This window comes from Mus caroli, unplaced genomic scaffold (assembly GCF_978045245.1).
Source record: "Mus caroli unplaced genomic scaffold, Mus_caroli_1 scaffold_20, whole genome shotgun sequence".
Taxonomy (NCBI): Eukaryota; Metazoa; Chordata; class Mammalia; order Rodentia; family Muridae; genus Mus; species Mus caroli.
The window spans coordinates 22105897-22126510 of record NW_028227275.1 but is presented as its reverse complement, the minus strand read 5'-3'; the positions used below and the strand labels follow the sequence as shown (position 1 = coordinate 22126510).

The 20614-nt window shown below is 38.5% G+C and overlaps 1 protein-coding gene across 1 annotated transcript in view; it reads left to right on the top strand.

The window, feature by feature from the left end:
* Positions 1 to 5886: 5886 nt before the first annotated feature.
* The window catches only part of LOC110288681 (cytochrome P450 2C29), a 51982-nt gene continuing 37254 nt past the window's right edge, over positions 5887 to 20614 (top strand). The window contains exons 1-4 of the mRNA XM_085833770.1: positions 5887 to 6113; positions 9560 to 9722; positions 9888 to 10037; positions 20441 to 20601. Of these exons, the coding sequence (XP_085689896.1) occupies positions 5946 to 6113; positions 9560 to 9722; positions 9888 to 10037; positions 20441 to 20601 (642 nt within the window). The 5' untranslated portion in view covers positions 5887 to 5945. The remainder of the gene's footprint in view (positions 6114 to 9559; positions 9723 to 9887; positions 10038 to 20440; positions 20602 to 20614) is intronic.

Sequence of the window (20614 nt, the reverse complement as noted above, 5' to 3'; positions counted from 1 at the left end):
TTTAGGTTTGTTGAAAGATTACTTTTTTGCTTTGTCTAGGGCATAGTTTCCTCCCTTGTATTGTAGTTTTCCCTTTATCATCCTTTGAAGGGCTGAATTAATGGAAAGATATTGTGTGGGTTTGGTTTTGTCATGGAATACTTTGGTTTCTTCATCTATGGTAATTGAGAGTTTTGTTGGGTACAGTAGCCTAGATTGGCATTTGTGTTATCTTAGGGTCTGTATAACATCTGTGCAGGATCTTCTGGCTTTCATAGTCTCTGGTGAGAAGTCTGATGTAATTCTAATAGGTCTGCCTTTATATGTTACTTGACCTTTTCCCCTTACTGCTTTTCATATTCCATCTTTAGTTAGTGCATTTGTTGTTCTGATTATTATGTGTTGGGAGGAATTTCTTTTCTGGTCCAGTCTTTTGGAGTTCTGTAGGAGTCTTGTATTTTCATGGGCATCTCTTTCTTTAGGTTAGGGAAGTTTTCTTCTATAATTTTGTTGAAGAAATTTGCTGGCCCTTTAAGTTGAAAATCTTCATTCTCACCTAATCCTATTAAGCCTAGGCTTGGTCTTCTCATTGTGTCCTGGATTTCCTGGATGTTTTGAGCTAGGATCTTTTTGCATTTTGCATTTTGCATTTTCTTTTATTGTTGTTCCATGTTTTCTGTGGAATCTTCTGCACCTGAGATTCTCTCTTCCATTTCTTGTATTCTGTTACTGATGTTCGCATCTATGGTTCCTGATTTCTTTCCTAGGATTTCTATCTCCAGAGTTATCTCCCTTTTCATTTTCTTTATTGTTTCTATCTCCATTTTTATATCTTGGAAGTTTTTTTTTTATTCCTTCACCTGTTTAGTTGTGTTTTTCTGTAATTCTTTAAATGATTTTTTGTTTCCTCTTTAAGAAATTCTACCTGTTTTGTTGTGTTCTCCTGTATTTCTTTAAGTCAGTTATTAATATCTGTCTTAAAATCCTCTACCAGCATCAGGATATATGATTTTAATTCTGAATCTTGCTTTTCCAGTGTGTTGGGGTATCCAGGACTTGTGGTAGGAGTACTGGGTTCTGATGATCAGAGTGGTCGTGGTTTCTGTTAGTAAGATTCTTATGTTTGCCTTTTGCCATCTGTCAATCTCTGGTGTTCGATGTTCTAGCTGTCTCTGGCTGGAGCCTGTTTCTTCTGTGATTCTGTTAGCTTCTGTCAGAACTCCTGGTAGTCCAGTTCTCTCCTGAGTCCCAGGGGCAGAACACTTGCTGCAGGCCATCTCTTTTCTACTGGGGAATGTGCACAGAGGTCTGAGGCTCAGCTCTGCCTCCTAGCTGAGGATGAAGGCCTGAAGGGAACCTGTCCAGAAATCTTTGTTGCTTCTGTCCTTGTGTGATCTCCTGTGTGTACTGGTCTCTGAGATACCTGGAATAGACTATGGCAATGTTGTCAGAGTTCCAGAGGTCAGAGCACTCAGTGCAGGCCATCTCTCTTCTGCTGGGGAAGGTGCGCAGAGGTCTGAGGATCAGCTCTGCCTCCTTACTGAGGATAGATGCTACAATTCTTTTATATATATATATATATATATATATATATATATATATTAGATATTTTCTTCATTTACACTTCAAATGTTATCCCCAAAGTCCCCTATACTCGCCCCCACCCTGCTCCCCAACCCACCCACTCCTGCTTCCTAGCCCTGGCATCCCCCTGTATTGGAGTATATGATCTTCGCAAGACCAAGGGCCTCTCCTCCCATTGATGGCCGACTAGGCCATCCTCTGCCACATATGCAACTAGAGACACAGTTCTGTGGGGTACTGGTTATTTCATATTGTTGATCCTTGATCCTCCAATAAGTTTGCCAACCCGTTTAGCTCCTTGGTTACTTTCTCTAGCTTCTTCTTTAGCGGCCCTGTGTTCCATCCAATAGATGACTGTGAGCATCCTCTTCTGTATTTGCCAGGCATTGGCATAGCTTCATAAGAGAGAGCTATATCAGGGTCCTTTCGGCAAAATCTTGTTGGCATATGTAATAGTGTCTGGGTTTGGTGGTTGTATATGGGATGGATCCCCAGGTGGGGCAGTCTACGGATGGTCCTTTCTACTGTCTCAGCTCCAAACTTTGCCTCTTTAACTCCTTCCATGGCTATTTTGTTCCCCATTCTAAGAAGAATGAAGTATCCACATTTTGGTCTTCCTTCTTCTTGAGTTTCATGTGTTTTGTAGGATGTGGAGAATGAGGAACACTCCTCCATTGCTGGTGGGATTAGTAGCTGGTACAGCCACTCTGGAAATCAGTCTGGTGGTTCCTCAGAAAATTGGACATAGTCCTACCAGAAGATCCAGCAATACCTCTCCTGGGCATATAACCAGAAAATGCTCCAACTGGTAATAAGGATACATGCTCCACTATGTTCATACCAGCCTTATTTATAATATCCAGAAGCTGGAAAGAACACAGATGTCCCTCAACAGAGGACTGGATTCAGAAAATGTGGTACATTTAGACAATAGAGTATACTCAGCAATGAAAAAGAATGAATTTATGAAATTCTTAGGCAAATGGATGGATCTGGAAGATATTACCCTGAGTAAGGTAACCCAATCACAAAAGAACATACACGATATCCACTCACTGATCAGTGGATAGTAGCTCAGAAACTTAGATACTACAATTTTTAATGAAATTGTTCCCACATTGGAACAAGCTGTTAGAGGAAACATGATTCCAGGTTTCTCAGCTGTGGTTCCTCTCCTCTCCTCTCCTCTCCTCTCCTCTCCTCTCCTCTCCTCTCCTCTCCTCTCCTCTCCTCTCCTCTCCTCTCCTCTCCTCTCCTCTCCTCTCCTCTCCTCTCCTCTCCTCTCCTCTCCTCTCCTCTCCTCTTCCCTTCCCTTTTCAAGAAGAGGAAGCCGTCCCTGCTCAGGCATCACTTCACCTTAGCAAATCTACTGCAGGACTAGGCAAACCACTCCTATTGAGACCAAACAAGGCAGCCCAATTAGGGGAATAGAATCCACAGGCAGGGAACAGGTTCAGGAACAGCCTCTTCTCTAGTTGTTCAGGGACCTACATGAAGACCAGGATGTACATCTGCTGCATATGTGTGGTGATAGGAGTATCATGCTTGCTCTTTGGTTGGTGTTTCAGTCTTTTGGAATCCCCAAGGTTCCAAGTTAGTTGACTCTATTGGAGTCTCTATCCTCTTGGGGGGGGGTCCCTCAATCCTTTTGCCAACTCTTTCACAAGACTTTCCAAGCTCTATTTAATATTTGGCTGTGGGTTTCTGTATCTGTTTCCAGTGGCTGCTGGGTGGAGCCTCTCAAAAGACAATTATGTTAGGTTCTGGTCTGCAAGAATAAGAGAGCATCCTTAATAGTTTCAGGGATTGAGTTTTGCCCATGAGATGGGTCTCAATTTGGGCCAGTCATTCACTGGCCATTCCCTCCAACTTTGCTCCATCTTTGTCCCTGTACATCTTGTAGGCAGGCTACATTTTAGGTTGAAAGTTCTGTGGGTGAGTCACTGTCTTTATTTCTCCACTGTGAGTCCTGCCTGGCAACAGGCAGTGGCCACTTCAGGTGCCACACCACCCACTGCCAGGAGTCTCAGGTAGAGTAACTCCCATAGACACACTGTGACCTCCTCTTTGAATTATTTCTTAAATAGAGAGTGTAGTCCATGACACAAAAGAGGGACCATTTCAGAAGAGGAAGATTACTAGGAGACATGATGAGGAAGAACAACCCTGGTAAAGAAAGTGTGTTTATAATGTCAAAGTCAGGATATACTTGAATAAAATGGTGTTATGAATTCTATTCAATTCTGCAATGAATATGTACAAATAATTTTTATAAAGATATAAAATTACTTTAAAAATGTGTGATGATGAATGAAGAGACAAGTTAATAAATGAAATGAAATGAAAAAAAGGGTCAAGAAAAATGGTCTCCACAAGAGACCCTTAATCTTTGATAGAGTTACAGTGATTGCTGATATTTCACGCATCATCAATAGCTCCTTCCTTAAAATTGAAGCAAAACGTAGACTGTTGAGGTCATAGGTCCATTTCTCTTTCACTGTCCTATAATTCTTATATTTTATAAAAAAACAGATGATCCAAAGCATTAAATGACTTATATGTGAGTGAAATTGCACCAGAACAAACATCTCTCCAGGCATAAAAAGATATCTGAGATTGATTCATACAAATCTGTGTTTTGGGGGGATTTTAGAGCAATATGGTATGGAAGCAACAAATTACTTCTTTCTCTGATGTAAATAATGAGGATAACTATGACATTGGGTCACTGAAGTTCTGAACATTACAAAACAAGTAAACTTTTTTGACTTCTAAGTTAAAATGCTGATATAATTATTAACTAGGTTCATGTTTACTGTTATTGATAGTGGTTATCATTGAATAGTGACATAGTACATAGTCAAGTAATCCTGGATAGAATTTTTCTGAATGCTTTTGAAGGGCACAAAATGCAAGAGATGTAGTTTAAGTTAGAAATATCCCCCCTTTTGATACATATGCAGCTAGAGTCAAGAGCTCCGGGGTACTGGTTAGTTCATAATGTTGTTCCACCTGTAGGGTTGCAGATCCCGTTAGCTCCTTGCCCATCATTGGAAAGAGAGGCCCATTGGACTTACAAACTTTATATGCCCCAGTACAGGGGAATGCCAGGGCCAAAAAGTGGGAATGGGTGGGTAGGGGAGTGGGGAGAGGGTATGGGGGACTTTTGGGGTAGCATTGGAAATGTAATTGAGGAAAATACGTAATAATAAAAAAAAAGAAATATCCCCCCTTAGCCTCAGGCATTTGAATACTAGGTACTCAGTTGCTGCTGCTTTTGGGGGGAGGTTTAGTTGGTATCAATTATTGTTATTTTCTCTGTATAGAATTTTGTTTAGCCAGTTTCATATCTGCATTAGTGGAAAGTGGAGAATTTTAAGACTTTCCTTTAAGAATATATTGGAAAGTCAGGGTAGTAAGCATGCTCATTAGAGAGCCATAGTGGATTTTAAATTCTTCCAGCTATGAGCTGTAAGACACTGACAGTTCTTTTTGTTTCACCATCTTTAGAAAGAGAATACTTGTCTTTCATGGTTAAGTAAAGATAGGTGAATGACATGTATGTTTTGTGTTTTAGTTTTATATTTATCAAGAGTAAAATAAGGACCTATATATCATGCATCATTGAACAAAATGTGTTGGAATGCTGAATATAGAAAATAAATATTTTAAGAATGAATAATCTAGTCTTGCAAACTTTATATGCCCCAGTACAGGGGAACGCCAGGGCCAAGGAGTGGGAGTGGGTGGTAGGGGAGCAGGGCTGGGGGAGGGTATAGGGGACATTCGGAATAACATTTGAAATGTAAATGAAGAAAATACCTAATAAAAATTGGAAAAAAGGAATGTATGATCATTGTGTTGCATAAATATATTTCTAGCTATTGAGGCAATGCAGCAGAAGAATTGTCAGCTTGAAGACAACCTATGTCATACAGTATGACTTTGTTAAAAAGCAAACATATTTCATAAAGTATACAAATATTCATAAGTTATATAATAAGTTATATAATAAGTTATATAAGTTATATAGTGACTATATGGCTGCCAACCCACATATATAAAGGTTGATAAGTTTTCTTGAATCTATTACTTCTGAAGAATAACTGCATATTAGAAACATGCTCATTTACTTTTATTAGCAGTACTTAGAAACCAGTCTGCACTGTTAACCAGAAATTCAAATGGGCACTCTGTAAGGGTCAAGGGTAAAGTACATCTTATTTTTATCTCTATCAAAGGGACAAAGTCTACTAGAGATAGAGAGAGATGAAAGATTTCCTAATGGATTAGTCAATGATGCTCAAAGTGGAGCATGTTTTTTCAGTGTTATAAAAGCTCTGTGATGCCTGATCACAACTGTATCAGTAAGGAGGGTCTCTATGGATCTGGTCGTGTTCCTGGTGCTCACTCTCTCATGTCTGTTTCTCCTCTCACTATGGAGACAGAGCTCTGGGAGAGGGAAGCTCCCTCCTGGCCCCACTCCTCTCCCAATTATTGGTAACTTCCTCCAGATAGATGTGAAGAACATCAGCCAATCCTTTACCAATGTAAGTATTCTTTAGGCTGCACTAATAACTTGATAAGGCAGATAAAGTAGAAGTTGTTTTAAATGAAAATGCAGTACTAGAGGTACTAAGGTTATAAATAATCACAAGGCCATACCTCTTGCCAAGTATTGTGTACCTTATGTCTTTTATAGCTGGCACTTGTCAGGAAGAGAGTAATGAGCAAGGTCTTAGGTTGAAGGAGTTTAGGCAATTTCATTTATTAATTTAGTTACTTGTTTCCTGACAGAAGCTTTCCCTCTCTCCTCTCGGTTGTCCCCCTTCCCACTTAACCTATTATCCCTGTCTTCTCCTAGAAGTGGAGTCCATGCCTGGATAACAACCAGCTTTGGCATATCAAGTTGCAGTAGCACTAGGAATATCTTTTCCTATTGAGGCTAGACAAAGTCACTTAGTTAGGGGAAATGTATTCAAAGATAGGCAGTCATGTGAGAGACATCCCCTGTTTCTCCTGTTAGGTGTCCCAGTGAAGACAGAGCTGCACAACTCTTACATGTGTACTAAGGGCATAGGTCCATCCCATATATGTTCTCTGGTTTGTGGTTCAGTCTCAGTGAGCCACTTTTGCCCAGTTTATTTGATTTTGCAGGTTTTCTAATGGTTTCTTCAACCTCTCTGGTTCCTTCCATCCTCTCCCTCTTTCTCCAGATCCTCTTAGCTCTGCGTAGTGTTTGGCTATGAGTTTTCAACTGTTTCCATCAGCTGCTTGGTAAAGCATATCAGGTGACAGTTATTCTAGTCTTCTGTCTGCAAGTGTAGCAGAATATCATTAATAGTGTCAGGGTGGGCTTTCTCTCATAGCATGGATCTCAAGTTGGGTCAGGCCTTGTTTAGTAATTCCCTCAAAATTTTTTTTTTGCTCTAGTTTTACTTCTGCACATTTTGTAGACATGACAAATTTTGACTTGAAGGTTTGTGGCTGGGTTAGGGTCCCTGCACCTCCACTGGAAGTCTTGCCTTCTCATAGCAGGTGGCCATTTTAGGTTCAATATCCTATAATGTGAGTAGTTTTGGCTGGGATCACTCTGATATATTCCTAGGAGTTTCTGTTTTACTAGGTTTCTAGCTTGTCCCAGAAGAATTTTCTTTTGTGTTCCAATCTAACTGGTGTTCTGTAAGCTTTTTGTAGTTTATAGGCATCTCTTTCTTTACGTTGGGGCAAATGGATAGAATCAGAAAATATTATTCTGAGTGAGGTAACCTAGTCATTAAAGAACACACATAGTATGTACTCACTGATAATGAGATATTAACCCAAAAGCTTGGAATACTCAAGATACAATTCACAGACCACAGGAAGCTCAAGTGGAAGAAAGATAAAGTGTAGATGCTTCAGACCTTCTTAGAAGGGGGAACAAAATACTTATGGGAGGAAATATGGAGACAATGTGTGGAGCAGAGACTGAAGGAAAGGCCATTGAGAAACTGCCTCACCTGGGAATCCATCCTATATACAGTCAACAAATGCAGACACTATTGTGGATGCCAAGAAGTTCATAATGACAGGAGTCTGATACAGCTGTCTCCTGAGAAGCTCTGCAAGAGCCTGATATATACAGAGGGGGATGCTGTTGTTTGTTTTTTTATGTTTTGTTTTATTTATTCAATTATTTTTCCTTTTATTTCCATTTTCAGGTCTTGAACATTTTTATTCATTTCCTTCACCTGTTTGATGGTATTTTCCTATATTTTAAAAGAGATTTGTTCATTTCCTCTTTAAAGGCCTCTATCTTCTTTATAATATTGGATTTAAGACCATTTTCTGTGGTTTAACTATGCTAGGATATCCAGTGTTTGCTGTAGTAGGATATCTAGTCTCTGGTGGTTTCATATTGCCCAGGATTTTGTTGAATGTGTTCTTTAGCTGCCTTTCAGCCATGTGTTTTTCCAAGATACTGACAGACCTCCAGGAATGCAAGTAGAGTTGTGGGCTGGAAAATGGAGCACAGGAGAACAGGTGCAGTTTAGGACTTTTTCCTGTGATTTAGAGGCACTTGGTCTTCAGGGAATTTGTGGGGAGCATTTTCACCTGGCTTTCCCTGGTGTCTGTGTCCTTAGAGAATGGAGGCACAGGGGAAAATGAAACACAGGGGACAGGGTTCAGTTTAATTTTGCTGTGTCACCCCAGGAGACCAAGCAGACAGCAACTAGGGCAGGTTCCTACCAGGTTATCCTTGGTGTCTGCTGGCCTCTAGAAATGCACGAAGAGCTGTGGACCAGAAGACAGAGCTCAGGGGACAGGGAATAGCTCATGGGTGATGGGCATATGAAACATGGAAGGCACAGTGTGTGTAGGAGGGGCCCAAATGTTTGTCCCTAGTTTTCCAGGCCTCCAGGAATACAGCTGAACTATGGGTTGGAACTGTAGCTCCAGTTCAATGACTTTTTAAATAAAAATATAAAGTCCATCCAAACAGTAAATTTTATGAATATTTGTTATATTTTTAAAAAGCAGTTTTTCCCATTAGTTTTGGTTGAAGGTCAATAGTGAGTAACATTTTATCCAACAAATTTTATCCAACAAATCAGGTATACTTTTAGATATACATCTTTATATATATCTTTATGGTAGTAGCAGTAAATCAAGTCTGCACTGATCTATAGAATCATTTTTAGTGACTTAAAAATTTATACTTCAAACCTTAATTGGGCTTAGTGGTATTGCTTTGTTTGTACATTTTGTCTAATCCATTAGTCTACTTGTCTTTTTCATGTGAGTGCCAAACTATTTATACCACTATAGGTTTGTAGTAAAATTTGAGGTGTGGTATTGTTATACCATGAAGTTTTTTTTTTTTCCTTAAGAATTCTTTGACTATTCTTTGTCCTTTATGGTCCCATATAATGTCCTCTGTAGTTTTTAAACCTGTAAATATTATATCAGAAGTTTGATATATAGCATTAAATCTGTAAATGAAATTTAGTAATATGGTTGTTGCACTCCTTGACTTCGGTTTTGTCTTTGGTTCTCTGGCCTGGATGGCCTGTCATTGAGTAGATGATCTCCACCCAAGTTATTGGCTGGACTTCTGCACAAGTTTAAAAACGGTGTGTATGGGGGGGGGGTTAAAAGGGTGACTGTAGTGAGTGGGTAGGTATTAAGAAAGTTGGGACAGATGCTGCTAGGGGGTAGCATACCTGGAGCTCTGGTGGTTGGTGTCCTGCTGAATGTTGTGTTACAAAAAAAATCATTGTAATCTTTGTGTAACAACTGGCTGAAACCTGAGACATTGCCTGTCCATTGCAGGCATTAATAACTGAAAATCACCATAATGCTAAATAAATAACCTTCAGAACCTTTTGAAGGTACGTTTGCCTAAATAAAAAAATTAAAATATAGAGATAATATCAGCATGAATGAGGTTTACACTATACTGCTCAAGGTTACATATGTTTGCTAATATTTGCCTTTTCTTTTCTATTTCCAGTTCTCAAAAGCTTATGGCCCTGTGTTCACTCTGTATTTGGGCTCAAAGCCCACTGTCATATTGCACGGGTATGAAGCGGTGAAGGAAGCTATGATTGATCATGGGGAGGAGTTTGCTGGTAGAGGAAGCTTTCCAGTAGTTGAAAAAATTATTAAAGGTTTTGGTAAGTAAGTGTACATATTCATGTGTGTTTTGCACAGTGTTTACAGAGAGATATAAGATTGAAAGAAAGGGTTGGGCTTCCTTCTTAGGGACAATGGGGCCACTCTATTGTTTCCACACTCACCTGTTCTTAGCATCTATTTCTAGTACCTTCTCATTTCTTTAGGCGTTGTTTTTAGCAATGGAAACAGATGGAAAGAGATGAGACGCTTCACACTCACGACCCTGCGGAATTTGGGCATGGGGAAAAGGAACATTGAGGACCGTGTTCAAGAGGAGGCACAGTGTCTTGTGGAAGAACTGAGGAAAACCAAGGGTAAATACCAATTTATACACTTGCATCTTAGTTTAGATGTGCGTGCTTAAGTCATGTTGATAATTTTCTACCTAAAACATTTTTATGTTTTTTAATCAGGAATAATAATATAGGTTTCATGTTAATATTCTTTGGAGTTGTAGAACTATGCATTCTCATTAGCACAAATGTAGTTTCCACATTGTGGATCATTTCACCAGAGTAAATGCTATTGATAAAGATGTCAGAGCATATTTGTTTTCATTTTCTAGAACCCCCTACATTTATTGAGCACTACAGATAATTTTCTGGGTCCATATTTATAGTTCTTTGTTTCACTGATGTGATTCACGGTTTTCATTTCATAGTTGAGGATATAAAATTCTCATTAATTATTGTGTCTGCTCTAGCATGATGTAAAGTGTATAGGTGTTTATTTAAAAAATTATTACAACTTTGGCAATCTTTAATGTGTTTTGATTGTGATACTCCTATTCTCCTATCTATTCAACTTTATCAAATTCATTTTGTGGTGACATAAGTGACATGTTAGCCAAACTTTTATCAGTGCTCTCAGAATTTTGTACTTGCTTTAAACATGTTTTAATTTACTTCATTCCATTTCCTCCCTCCATTCCTTCCTATTTATCTTCTTCTATACCCATCTCATGACTCTCCCATTCTCAAGTTCATGGCATCTTTTTCTTTATTATCATGTATATATATGTAGATGCACACATACACAGCCTCTTGAGTAGGTCTTTTTGTTGCTGTTGTTTTTGTTGTTGTTGGTTTTTTGTTGTTGTTGTTTTTTTTTTTTTTGTTTTTTTGTTTTTTGTTTTTTGTTTTTTGTTTTTTTTTTTTTTTTGAGACAGGGTTTCTCTGTATAGCCCTGACTGTCCTGGTACTGACTTTGTAGACTAGGCTGGCCTCGAACTCAGAAATCCGCCTGCTTCTGCCTCCCAAGTGCTGGGATTAAAGGCATGCGCCACCACGCCCAGATGAGTAGGTTTTTCTTGTTGGGTGTTGTATGCATGATTTTATGGCTGACAATTCTCTGCCAGGAGTTGTGCAGGAGGAATGACAAATGGCTTTGGAACATATGGAATGTAGCCCATGTGTTACTGCAGCCATATGGGTAGGCACTGGTGTGACACAGCCCTGAGGACTATGTGTACTGAGAATTTTATGCTGTTATGGAGTTCTGCTCTGCTTGCTGCCCTCTTAATCTAAGCATTATATGAAAACTTTAAAGGGGCTTCTAGGCCCTCACTGGACAGTATTGGTGGCAGTCACAATATTAGTACTTGATCTCTTTTGGGCATTGCTGCTGGAGCAGATTAATGATTCAATCACCTCCTTAGAGAAAAACTTAAATTTTCAACAATGACTACCACCCTTAGAAAACTTTGGGAAAAATGAATTTCTTAGTTAAGCTAGGTTGAGATTTTTTTTTTTTTTACTACTGGCTCTGATGTAAAACATCTTAGCAAACATTGTAAAGTTCAGAAAGGCACACTCTTAGTTAAGCTAGGGACCCTTTATAGTCAGGGAACAAGACAGTGGCTGTACTGTCTTATGTGACTCTCACTGAGGCTGGACTGGTGATAATTCATTTCTTATACCCACTTTTGCCCTCAGTTTCCTAAGATTTATTAAGAATTGCTGATGAGTAGATGTGCATTTTGAGGGTTTAAGATAGATCTGACTGATTTTTATATAAAAGTTTAGATTTGTGATTAAGATTTTTACAAGATTATTTTTAAAGACAAATAGTATTGTAATTACTTCTTTCTTTGTAACAGCAAATTGCTGCCTCCCAGTAAGAGAAACAAGCTGAGAAAACTCTCTTGCTTGCTTACCCTTTGTTAATCTATAGAAGTTCCTTGCTTATGAATGCATGTGGGTGTTTAGAATAATTAGTTTTCTTTACCTGTGCTATGTAATGTTATTTTTTGTAAAGATATGTGAAAATGTAACATTTTTTTCTCATAATCATTCACTAGAAGAAAACTAACACGTAATCACGCTATAATTGTATACTGCTTGAAAGATTTTGATGGGATATATAATCTGTGGAAGAAAAAATAATGGATGGTATGGTGTGACTGGTACATTGTTTCTCCCATCAATCAACTCTGTATGTGTGAATGGTTTAGCTGGGACATTGGCTCTCCCATCTATCAACTATGTGCCGTGTGTGTGTGTGTGTGTGTGTAAAGTTTGTACAAATGGGGGTTGGAACACTGTTCCTTCCATCCTTCAGGTGTGTGTATTTATATATGTATGTATGGAATACCTGGAGCCTGCTTTCTGGAGCTTTGCTTTAACCATTCTATGGGTAAATATGTATATGTCTGTCTGTACATATGTATATATGTGTATATGTATATATGCATGCGTATTTGTATGTATGAAGTTTGTGGATTCTGCCTCTTGTTTCATCCATTCTCTCTGTCTCTGTTGCTGTCTCTCTCCCTCTCATCTCTCATCTCTCATCTCTCTCTGTCTCTGTCTCTGTCTCTCTCTTTCTCTGTCTCTCTGTCTCTCTCTCTGTCTCTCTCTCTGCCTCTGTCTGTCTGTCTGTCTCTCTGTCTGTCTCTCTCTCTCTCTCTCTCTCTCTCTCTCTCTCTCTGTGTATATATGTGTGAACTTTTCTCTTTCTTGCTGGTCCCAAGGAGTTAAGTGAATTCATAGGTTTTTTGTTTGTTTGCTTGCTTGTTTTTCTGGTCACACAGAATGCCAGTCCCAGCAGTCATATATAGCTCCCTGTCTAGGGATAGGTCTCGAACTTTTTATCTCCCCACATTAGCACTTCAGTCATTTTTCCAATATTTTCTGCAGCCATTTCTAGGACAGAATTTTTCATAATAGATTTCTTGATATTCTTGTTCTGACAATTTTCTGCCTCCTCTTCTGCATGTTCTTTAAGTTATACATGCAGAAGTTGTGATTTAGATGTGTTTGTTGAAGTTGGTATCCCTACAATCTGTTGGTATCTGCATTGTTTCCAATTGTGACTTTCTGTGATGATCCTCATTTGCTGTTAAGAAGAGACATCTTTAATAAGGGGTGGCAGCTATGCTTACTTCTAGAGTAAATTGACACTTTCTTTTCCAGAAGCTAATAATTGTAAATAATTCCTTCACTAGATATGGTATACATCATGTCCAATTTCCATGTTAGAATTTTTTTCTGGCTCTATCTTGCATAGAGTTCATATGAGCATCTGTACTGATGTGCCCAGAAGACATTGTTTTCTTGTAGTCATTTACTACGCTTCTGTTCTTCCCCAGTGATCCTTGAATCTTTCAAGGAAGGGAGATAGTATATAAGTTATATTTAGGACTAAGCATTTTGCAGTTTCTCATTTTTTGTACCCTGTCCTTTTGTAACCTTTGTTTTGGTCATCATCTACTTTGAGCAGAAGCTTCTCTGACAGTGGTTAAGAAATATCTTGTATGTGTGGCTTTCTTTTGGAGTATGGTTGACATATTATAGCCTACACTATTAAAGAAAACCAAACCATTCTATCTTAAGAAGTAAGAATTGCCAGTAACTTCTTGACTATTGGTGGGACTTTGTAGCCATCTCCTCTCTCCACACTGGGATTAGGTCTGGCTTAAGCTTGTGTGGTTTCCTGAATGTTGTCAGTCACTGTTAAGTTGATAAGTGCAGCCACCTTGTTGTGTCCAGGAGACACTGTTTCCTCATAGTCATCCACCTCTGACTTCCAGACTTTTTCTTCCATTCTTCCATAATGACTTGTAAGCTCTAACAAGATGAAGCCCTGAGATATCAATGTCCCATTTAGTGCTGAGTATACCATAGTTTCTTTGTGCTCTGTGTCTTGAGTTTCTGCATTCTTCCATGTTATTTGTCATCTAATACAAGTAGAAATTTCTCTGATGTGGGTTTTGAGATACATCAAGAAATGGGTATTATGAAAAGTTATCTGAGTTGATTAACACTAAGCCCATTTAGAGTGATAATATTAGACTTAGTCTCAGGGTCCATGATATGTCTAGCCATAGAGTCTTGGCCTGATAACAATGCTAAATATGTGTTTTAACTCATGGAACAGGCCTTAAACCAAAAGAGAAAAGTGTAATTTCCATGATGTGCATGTTACTGTGGTATCAGTTGATATTCCTTGCCAGGCAAGTTGTTACTGTAACTCACTGTCTTTATCTGGGTAAACTTGATCATTATGTTCTCTTCTAGTAGGCCACGTAGCACCTTCAAACACTATAATATTTAGCCTATATGAACAATTTGAATACTATAAAATTTGTAACAATGTTGCCCCCGAAAACCTTAAAAAATACCAAACAAATAATAACATAATGTTTAGACAAAAAGAAAGCTGGGTGTGTTGGTGCATGGTTTTAATTCTAACACTCAGGAGATATTGATAGATGGATCTATAGAAAGGAAAGGAAGGAAATAAGGAAGGAAGGAAGAGAGGGAGGGAGAGAGGGAGGGAGGGAGGGAGGGAGGGAGGAAGGGAATAAGGAAGACCATTCTAGGCTAACATCTCTGAAGATTATAAAGATTTTTTTCAATAAAATATTTGTGACAAAATTCACAATTGAATCAAATAGAGTAGTCTCCATAATCTAGTTGGATTCATTCCAGAGTTTCAGGAATGTTTTAATAAATATGAATATATGTAATCATTTTAATCATTTCTTCTACTATGGTTCTCAGCATTTTGACTTACATTTTAGTAAAACACACATGATGGCCCAGATCTTTAAAATGTACAGAGAAACAAGAAAATACTTTCTACTGAAATCATTTTTAAAATTAATTCTGAACTACTTTCACTAACTCTCCTAGCTGTCAGTTCTGCCTGTCATTTCTGCACAACTTAATTCTTTGTGTATATTTGTCTAGAAAAATAATTTTCTTTTGCTACCACAGTAATGATACTACTCAAGAATTTTCTGTAGTTAAAATTTGATTAGCTATTTGATTTCTAAGGATTTTAATTAATTGATCCATTCTTATCTCCTTGTACAAAGCTCAAGTCTAAGTGGATCAAGGAACTCCACATAAAACCAGAGACACTGACACTTATAGAGGAGAAAGTGGGGAAAGCCTCAAAGATATGGGCACAGAGGAAAAGTTCCTGAACATAACAGCAATGCCTTGTGCTGTAAAATCAAGAATTGACAAATCAGACCTTATAAAATTGCAAAGCTTCTTTAAGGCAAAAGACACTGTCAATAGGACAAAAAGGCCACCGACAGATTGGGAAAGGGATTACTTTCTTGTTTTTTCTAGGGCATAGTTTCCCTCCTTATGTTGGAATTTTCCTTTATTGTCCTTTGAAGGGCTGGATTTGTGGATACATATTGTGTGAATTTGGTTTTGTCATGGGATACTTTGGTTTCTCCATTTATGGTAATTGAGAATTTTGCTGGGTATAGTAGCCTGGACTAGAATTTGTGTTTTCTTATGTTTTGAATAAAATGTGTCCAGGATATTCTGGCTTTTATAGTCTCTGGTGAGAAGTCTGGTGTAATTCTGTTTGGTCTGACTTTATATTCTTACTTGACCTTTTTCACTTGCTGATTTTAATATTCTGTCTTCTTTTAGTGTATTTGTTTTTCTGATTATTATCTGTCTGGAAGAATCTGTTTTCTGATTCAGTCTATTTGGAGGTCTCTAGGCTTCTTGTATGTTGATAGGCATCTCTTTCTTTAGGTTAGGGAAGTTTTCTTCTGTAATTATGTTGAAGATATTTACTGGCCCTTTAAGTTGAAAATCTTCATTACATCTACTCCTATTATGCTTAGGATTGGTCTTCTTATTGTGTCCCAGACTTCCTGGATGTTTTGAGTTAGGGTCTTTTTGCATTTTGCATTTTGTTTGATTGTTGGGTCAATATTTTCAATGAAATGTTCTTCACCTGAGATTCTATCTTGCATCTCTTGTATTCTGTTGCTATGCTTGCATCTATGGTTCCTGATTTCTTTCATAGGATTTTTATCTCCAGAGTCGTCTCCCTTTGTGATTTTTAAAAATTTTTTCTACTCCCATTTTTAGATCCTTGATGGCTTTTTTCAATTCTTTAACCTGTTTGGTACTGTTTTCCTGTAACTCTTTAAGGGATTTTTATATTTCCTCTTTAATGGCTTCTAGCTGTTTACCTGTGTTTTCCTTTATTTCTTTAAGGGAGTAATTTATTTCCTTCTTAAAGTCCTTCATCATCATCATGAGAAGTGACTTTGATCCATATCTTGCTTTTCTGGTGTGATGGTGTATCCGGGACTTACTATGTTGGGAGAGTTTGGTTCTGATAATGCCAAGTAACCTTGGTTTCTGTTGCTTCTGTTCTTATGCTTGGCTCCAGCCATCTGAGTATCTCAAGTGCTTGCTGCCCACAATTTATCCGATTGGAGCCTATCCTTCCTTTAATCATGATTGATTCAGTACTCCTCAGAATCCAGCTTTGTCTGTGATCCTGTCATCTGGGCTCCTGTGAACCTGAGATTCTGGGTGTGTCAGAGTTCTTGGCAGTCAAGCTTCCTCTGAGACCCTGAGATCCTCGTGTGTCTCAAGTTCCTTGTATCCTGGTATCCTGGAATCCTAAGATTCCAGCGCCTGGAAGTGGTGTGTGTTCTGGGGACTGTGGGGCTGTCTGGTGTGTTTGAAACCAAGATATACCAGAACTGACCAGAAGCAACGTGAGCAGCTGGTCAGGCAAGTCTCCCATGTCCTTGCTCCTGCTGTCATAAGCCAGTCACAATTGGAATCGATATTGTGTTCCACTCACTAGTCATCCTAAGATCTCGTAGAGAGTCCTCTGGGGACCATGGGGTTGTCAACTGAGGGACTTCAGCCCCTGGCCAGGTAGGCTTTCTTCTTCCCTGCTGCTGGCACAGGCCCAGCATGATTGGGTTGGAATCGATGTTGTGTTTCACTCACCAGTGATCCTAAGATCACATGGAGTCCTCTGGGGACTTGGGACCATCCGCTGAGTTCATCCCAAGGTGATCTGGAACTGGCGCCAATAGGAAAGCTAGTGTTTGTTTTATAATAATATTTATGGAAGCTTTGCAATTTTATGAGGTCCCATTTGTCGATTCTCAATCTTACAGCACAAGTCATTGCTGTTCTTTTCAGGAATTTCCCCCCTGTGCCCATATCTTTGAGGCTTTTCCCCACTTTCTCCTCTATAAGTTTCAGTGTCTCTGGTGTTATGTGGAGTTCTTTGATCCACCTAGACTTGAGCTTTGTACAAGGAGATATGAATGGATCAATTTGCATTCTTCTACATGATAACCACCAGTTGTGCCAGCATCATTTGTTGAAAATGCTATCTTTTTTCCACTGGATGGTATAAATTTCCTTGTCAAAGATCAAGAAACCATATGTGTGTGGGTACATTTCAGGATCTTCAATTGTATTCCATTGATCTACCTCTCTGTCGTTGTACGAGTACCAGTTTTTATCACAATTGCTCTGTAGTACAGCTTGAGGTCAGACATGATGATTTTCCCAGAGGTTCTTTTATTCTTGAGAATAATTTTTGCTATCTTAGATTTTTTGTCATTCCAGATGAATTTGCAAATTGCCCTTACTAACTCAGTGAAGAATTGCGTTGGAATTTTGATGGGAATTGCATTGAATTTGTAGGTTGCTTTCGGCAGAATAGCCATTTTGACTATATTAATCCTGCCAATCCATGAGCATGGGAGAAAATACTGTCATTAAGACAAAAAGGACACCAACATATGGGGAAAGGATTTTTACCAATCCTAAATCCAATAGGGGGCTAATATCCAGTATATAAAAAGAGCTCAAGAAACTAGACTCCAGAAATTCAAATAATCCCATTAAAAATGGGGTGCAGAGCTAAACAAAGAATTCTCAACTGAGGAATACCGAAGGGCTGAGAAGCACCTGAGAAAATGTTCAACATCCTTAATTATCAGGGAAATGCAAATCAAAACAACCCTGAGATTCCACCTCACACCAGTCAGAATGGCTAACATCAAAATCTCAGGTAACATCATATGCTGGCGAGGATGTGGAGAAAGAAGAACACTACTCCATTTTGGTGGGATTGCATGCTTGTACAACCACTCTGGAAATCAGTCTGGTGGTTCCTCAGAAAATTATACATAGCACTACTGGAATATCCAGCAATACCTCTCCTGGGCATATACCCAGAAGATGTTCCAACTGGTAATAAGGACACATGCTCCACTATGTTCATAGCAGCCATTATTTATAATAGTCAGAAGCTGGAAAGAACCCAGATGTCCCTCAACAGAGAAATGGATACAGATAATGTGGTACATTTACACAATGGAGTACTATGCAGCTATTAAAGACAATGAATTTATGAAATTCTTAGGCAAATTGATGTATCTGGAAGATATCATCCTGAGTGAGGTAACCCAATCACAAAAGAACACATTTGATATGCACTCACTGATAAATGGATATTAGCCCAGAAACTTATAATACCCAAGATACAATTTGCAAAACACAAGAAAATTAAGAAGAAGGAAGACCAACCTGTGGATACTTCATTCCTCTTTAGAATTGGGAACAAAATACCCATGGAAGGAGTTACAGTAACAAAGTTTGGCACCGAGACAAAAGGATGGACCTTCCAGAGACTGCCCCACCCGGGGATCCATCCCATAATCAGCCACCAAATGCAGACACTATTGCATATGCCAGCAAGCTTTTCCTGAATGGACCTTGATATAGCTGTCTCTTGTGAGGCTATACAGTGCCTGGCAAATACAGAAGTGGATGCTCACAGTCACCTATTGGATGAAACACAGGGCCCCCAATGGAGGAGCTAGAGAAAGTACCCAAGGAGCTCAAGGGGTCTGTAACTAGATAGGTCAAAGAACAATATGAACTATCCAGTACCCACAGAGCTCATGTCTCTAGCTGCATATGTAGCAGAAGATGGCCTAGTCAGCCATCATTGGGAAGAGAGTCCCTTTGGTCTTGCAAACTTTATATGCCCAGTACAGGGGAACACCAGGGCTAAGAAATGGGAGTGGGTGGGTAGGGGAGCAGGGTGGGGGGTATAGGAGACTTTCAGAATAGCATTTTTTAATGTAAATGAAGAAAGTATCTAATAAAAATTTGAAAAAAAGACATTTATGTACCATATGCTGTGAACATGTTCATATACCATCACCTTTCTTGACATTCCCTTTCTATTTTTCCTATTATCTTCTTGCTCAGAATTGTTATATTTAAAAGATGTATTTATTTTTATTTTCCTTTTATAAATACTTACCTGTAAATATATGAGTGTACCACTAGCATGCCTGGTGGTCATAGAAGTAAGAAACCTGTGTCTGATCCCCCTAACTATGCAGTTTTGAAACTGATTCTCCATTCTTCCCAATATCTTTTCCTGGATTCTCAGTTGTCTGGTGTGATCTGTCTTTTTATCTCTCAGAGGAACACCCACAAATGAAATATAGGGTTCCTCTCTGTTCTGTAAATTGGGTACCATTAGCTAAAACATTATTCCTCTGGACTGTCTTATTTTCTAGTATCTTGTGCTCTGGAGTCTCTTAATCTTTGCCTCCAGCTCTGTGAAACGTTGGCTTATGGGTCCAAATTGTGCATGTAAGACATGACACTCAGTAAAATGCATTGCTTTCAATGCTAAAATATAAAGGGAAGTCTCTACCACTTCCTTCATGTTGGTTTGCCCTCTTAGAATAATATCTAAAATAAAAATTTTCATTTTATTTGGTAATATTAAGAAATGCATGGAGAACTTGCTGTTCTACATGTTGCACAATATTCTTTATTGTGTAACAAGGAAGAATTCTTATCATGTTTTCCCTTCTCATATGTAAACTCATCTACACTATTGCCCTTTCCTCCTTCTTTAGATCAATAGTTGCTTTTACAATTTACTGATTGTGGATACATAACTTCCAGGTATACACTTTTCTATTTCCTTCTGAGTATCCTATAGCACATAGGCAGTGTAGTAAGTTATAATTCTGCTCCAGATATCTGAAATTTTCTCATTATAACTTTTTTTTGTTTTCTTTCCGTATAGAAGAAAGCTAAAACTGTTGAAGTAGTATAACAGGTATACTCCTTATGACTTTTAAACCTGTAAGATCATACACATCAATATGGGGCAAAATTTTAAGCATTATATCATCATAGACATTTGATAATTATATTTTGTGAAATGTTTACAATCCTATAAATCTTGGTTTTCTCCAGAAAACCCCCTCAAGTTTAAGATCGAAGTGATATTTCAATTTTATATGTAACAAATTCTTATCTGTTAGGAAAATTGTAGGCAAGATATGGTTTAAAACTCCTAAAGAATTTTTACTTGTTAATAGAAGCAACATATCTTCTTTGTCCATTTTAATGGTATTTTTTCTAATTGTTTTCTCAATCTTCAGGATCACCCTGTGACCCTACCTTCATCCTGAGCTGTGCTCCATGCAATGTCATCTGCTCCATTATTTTCCAGAATCGTTTTGATTATAAAGATAAGGAATTTCTTATCCTCATGGATAAAGTAAATGAGAATGTCAAGATTCTGAGCTCCCCATGGTTGCAGGTGAAGTCAAGAA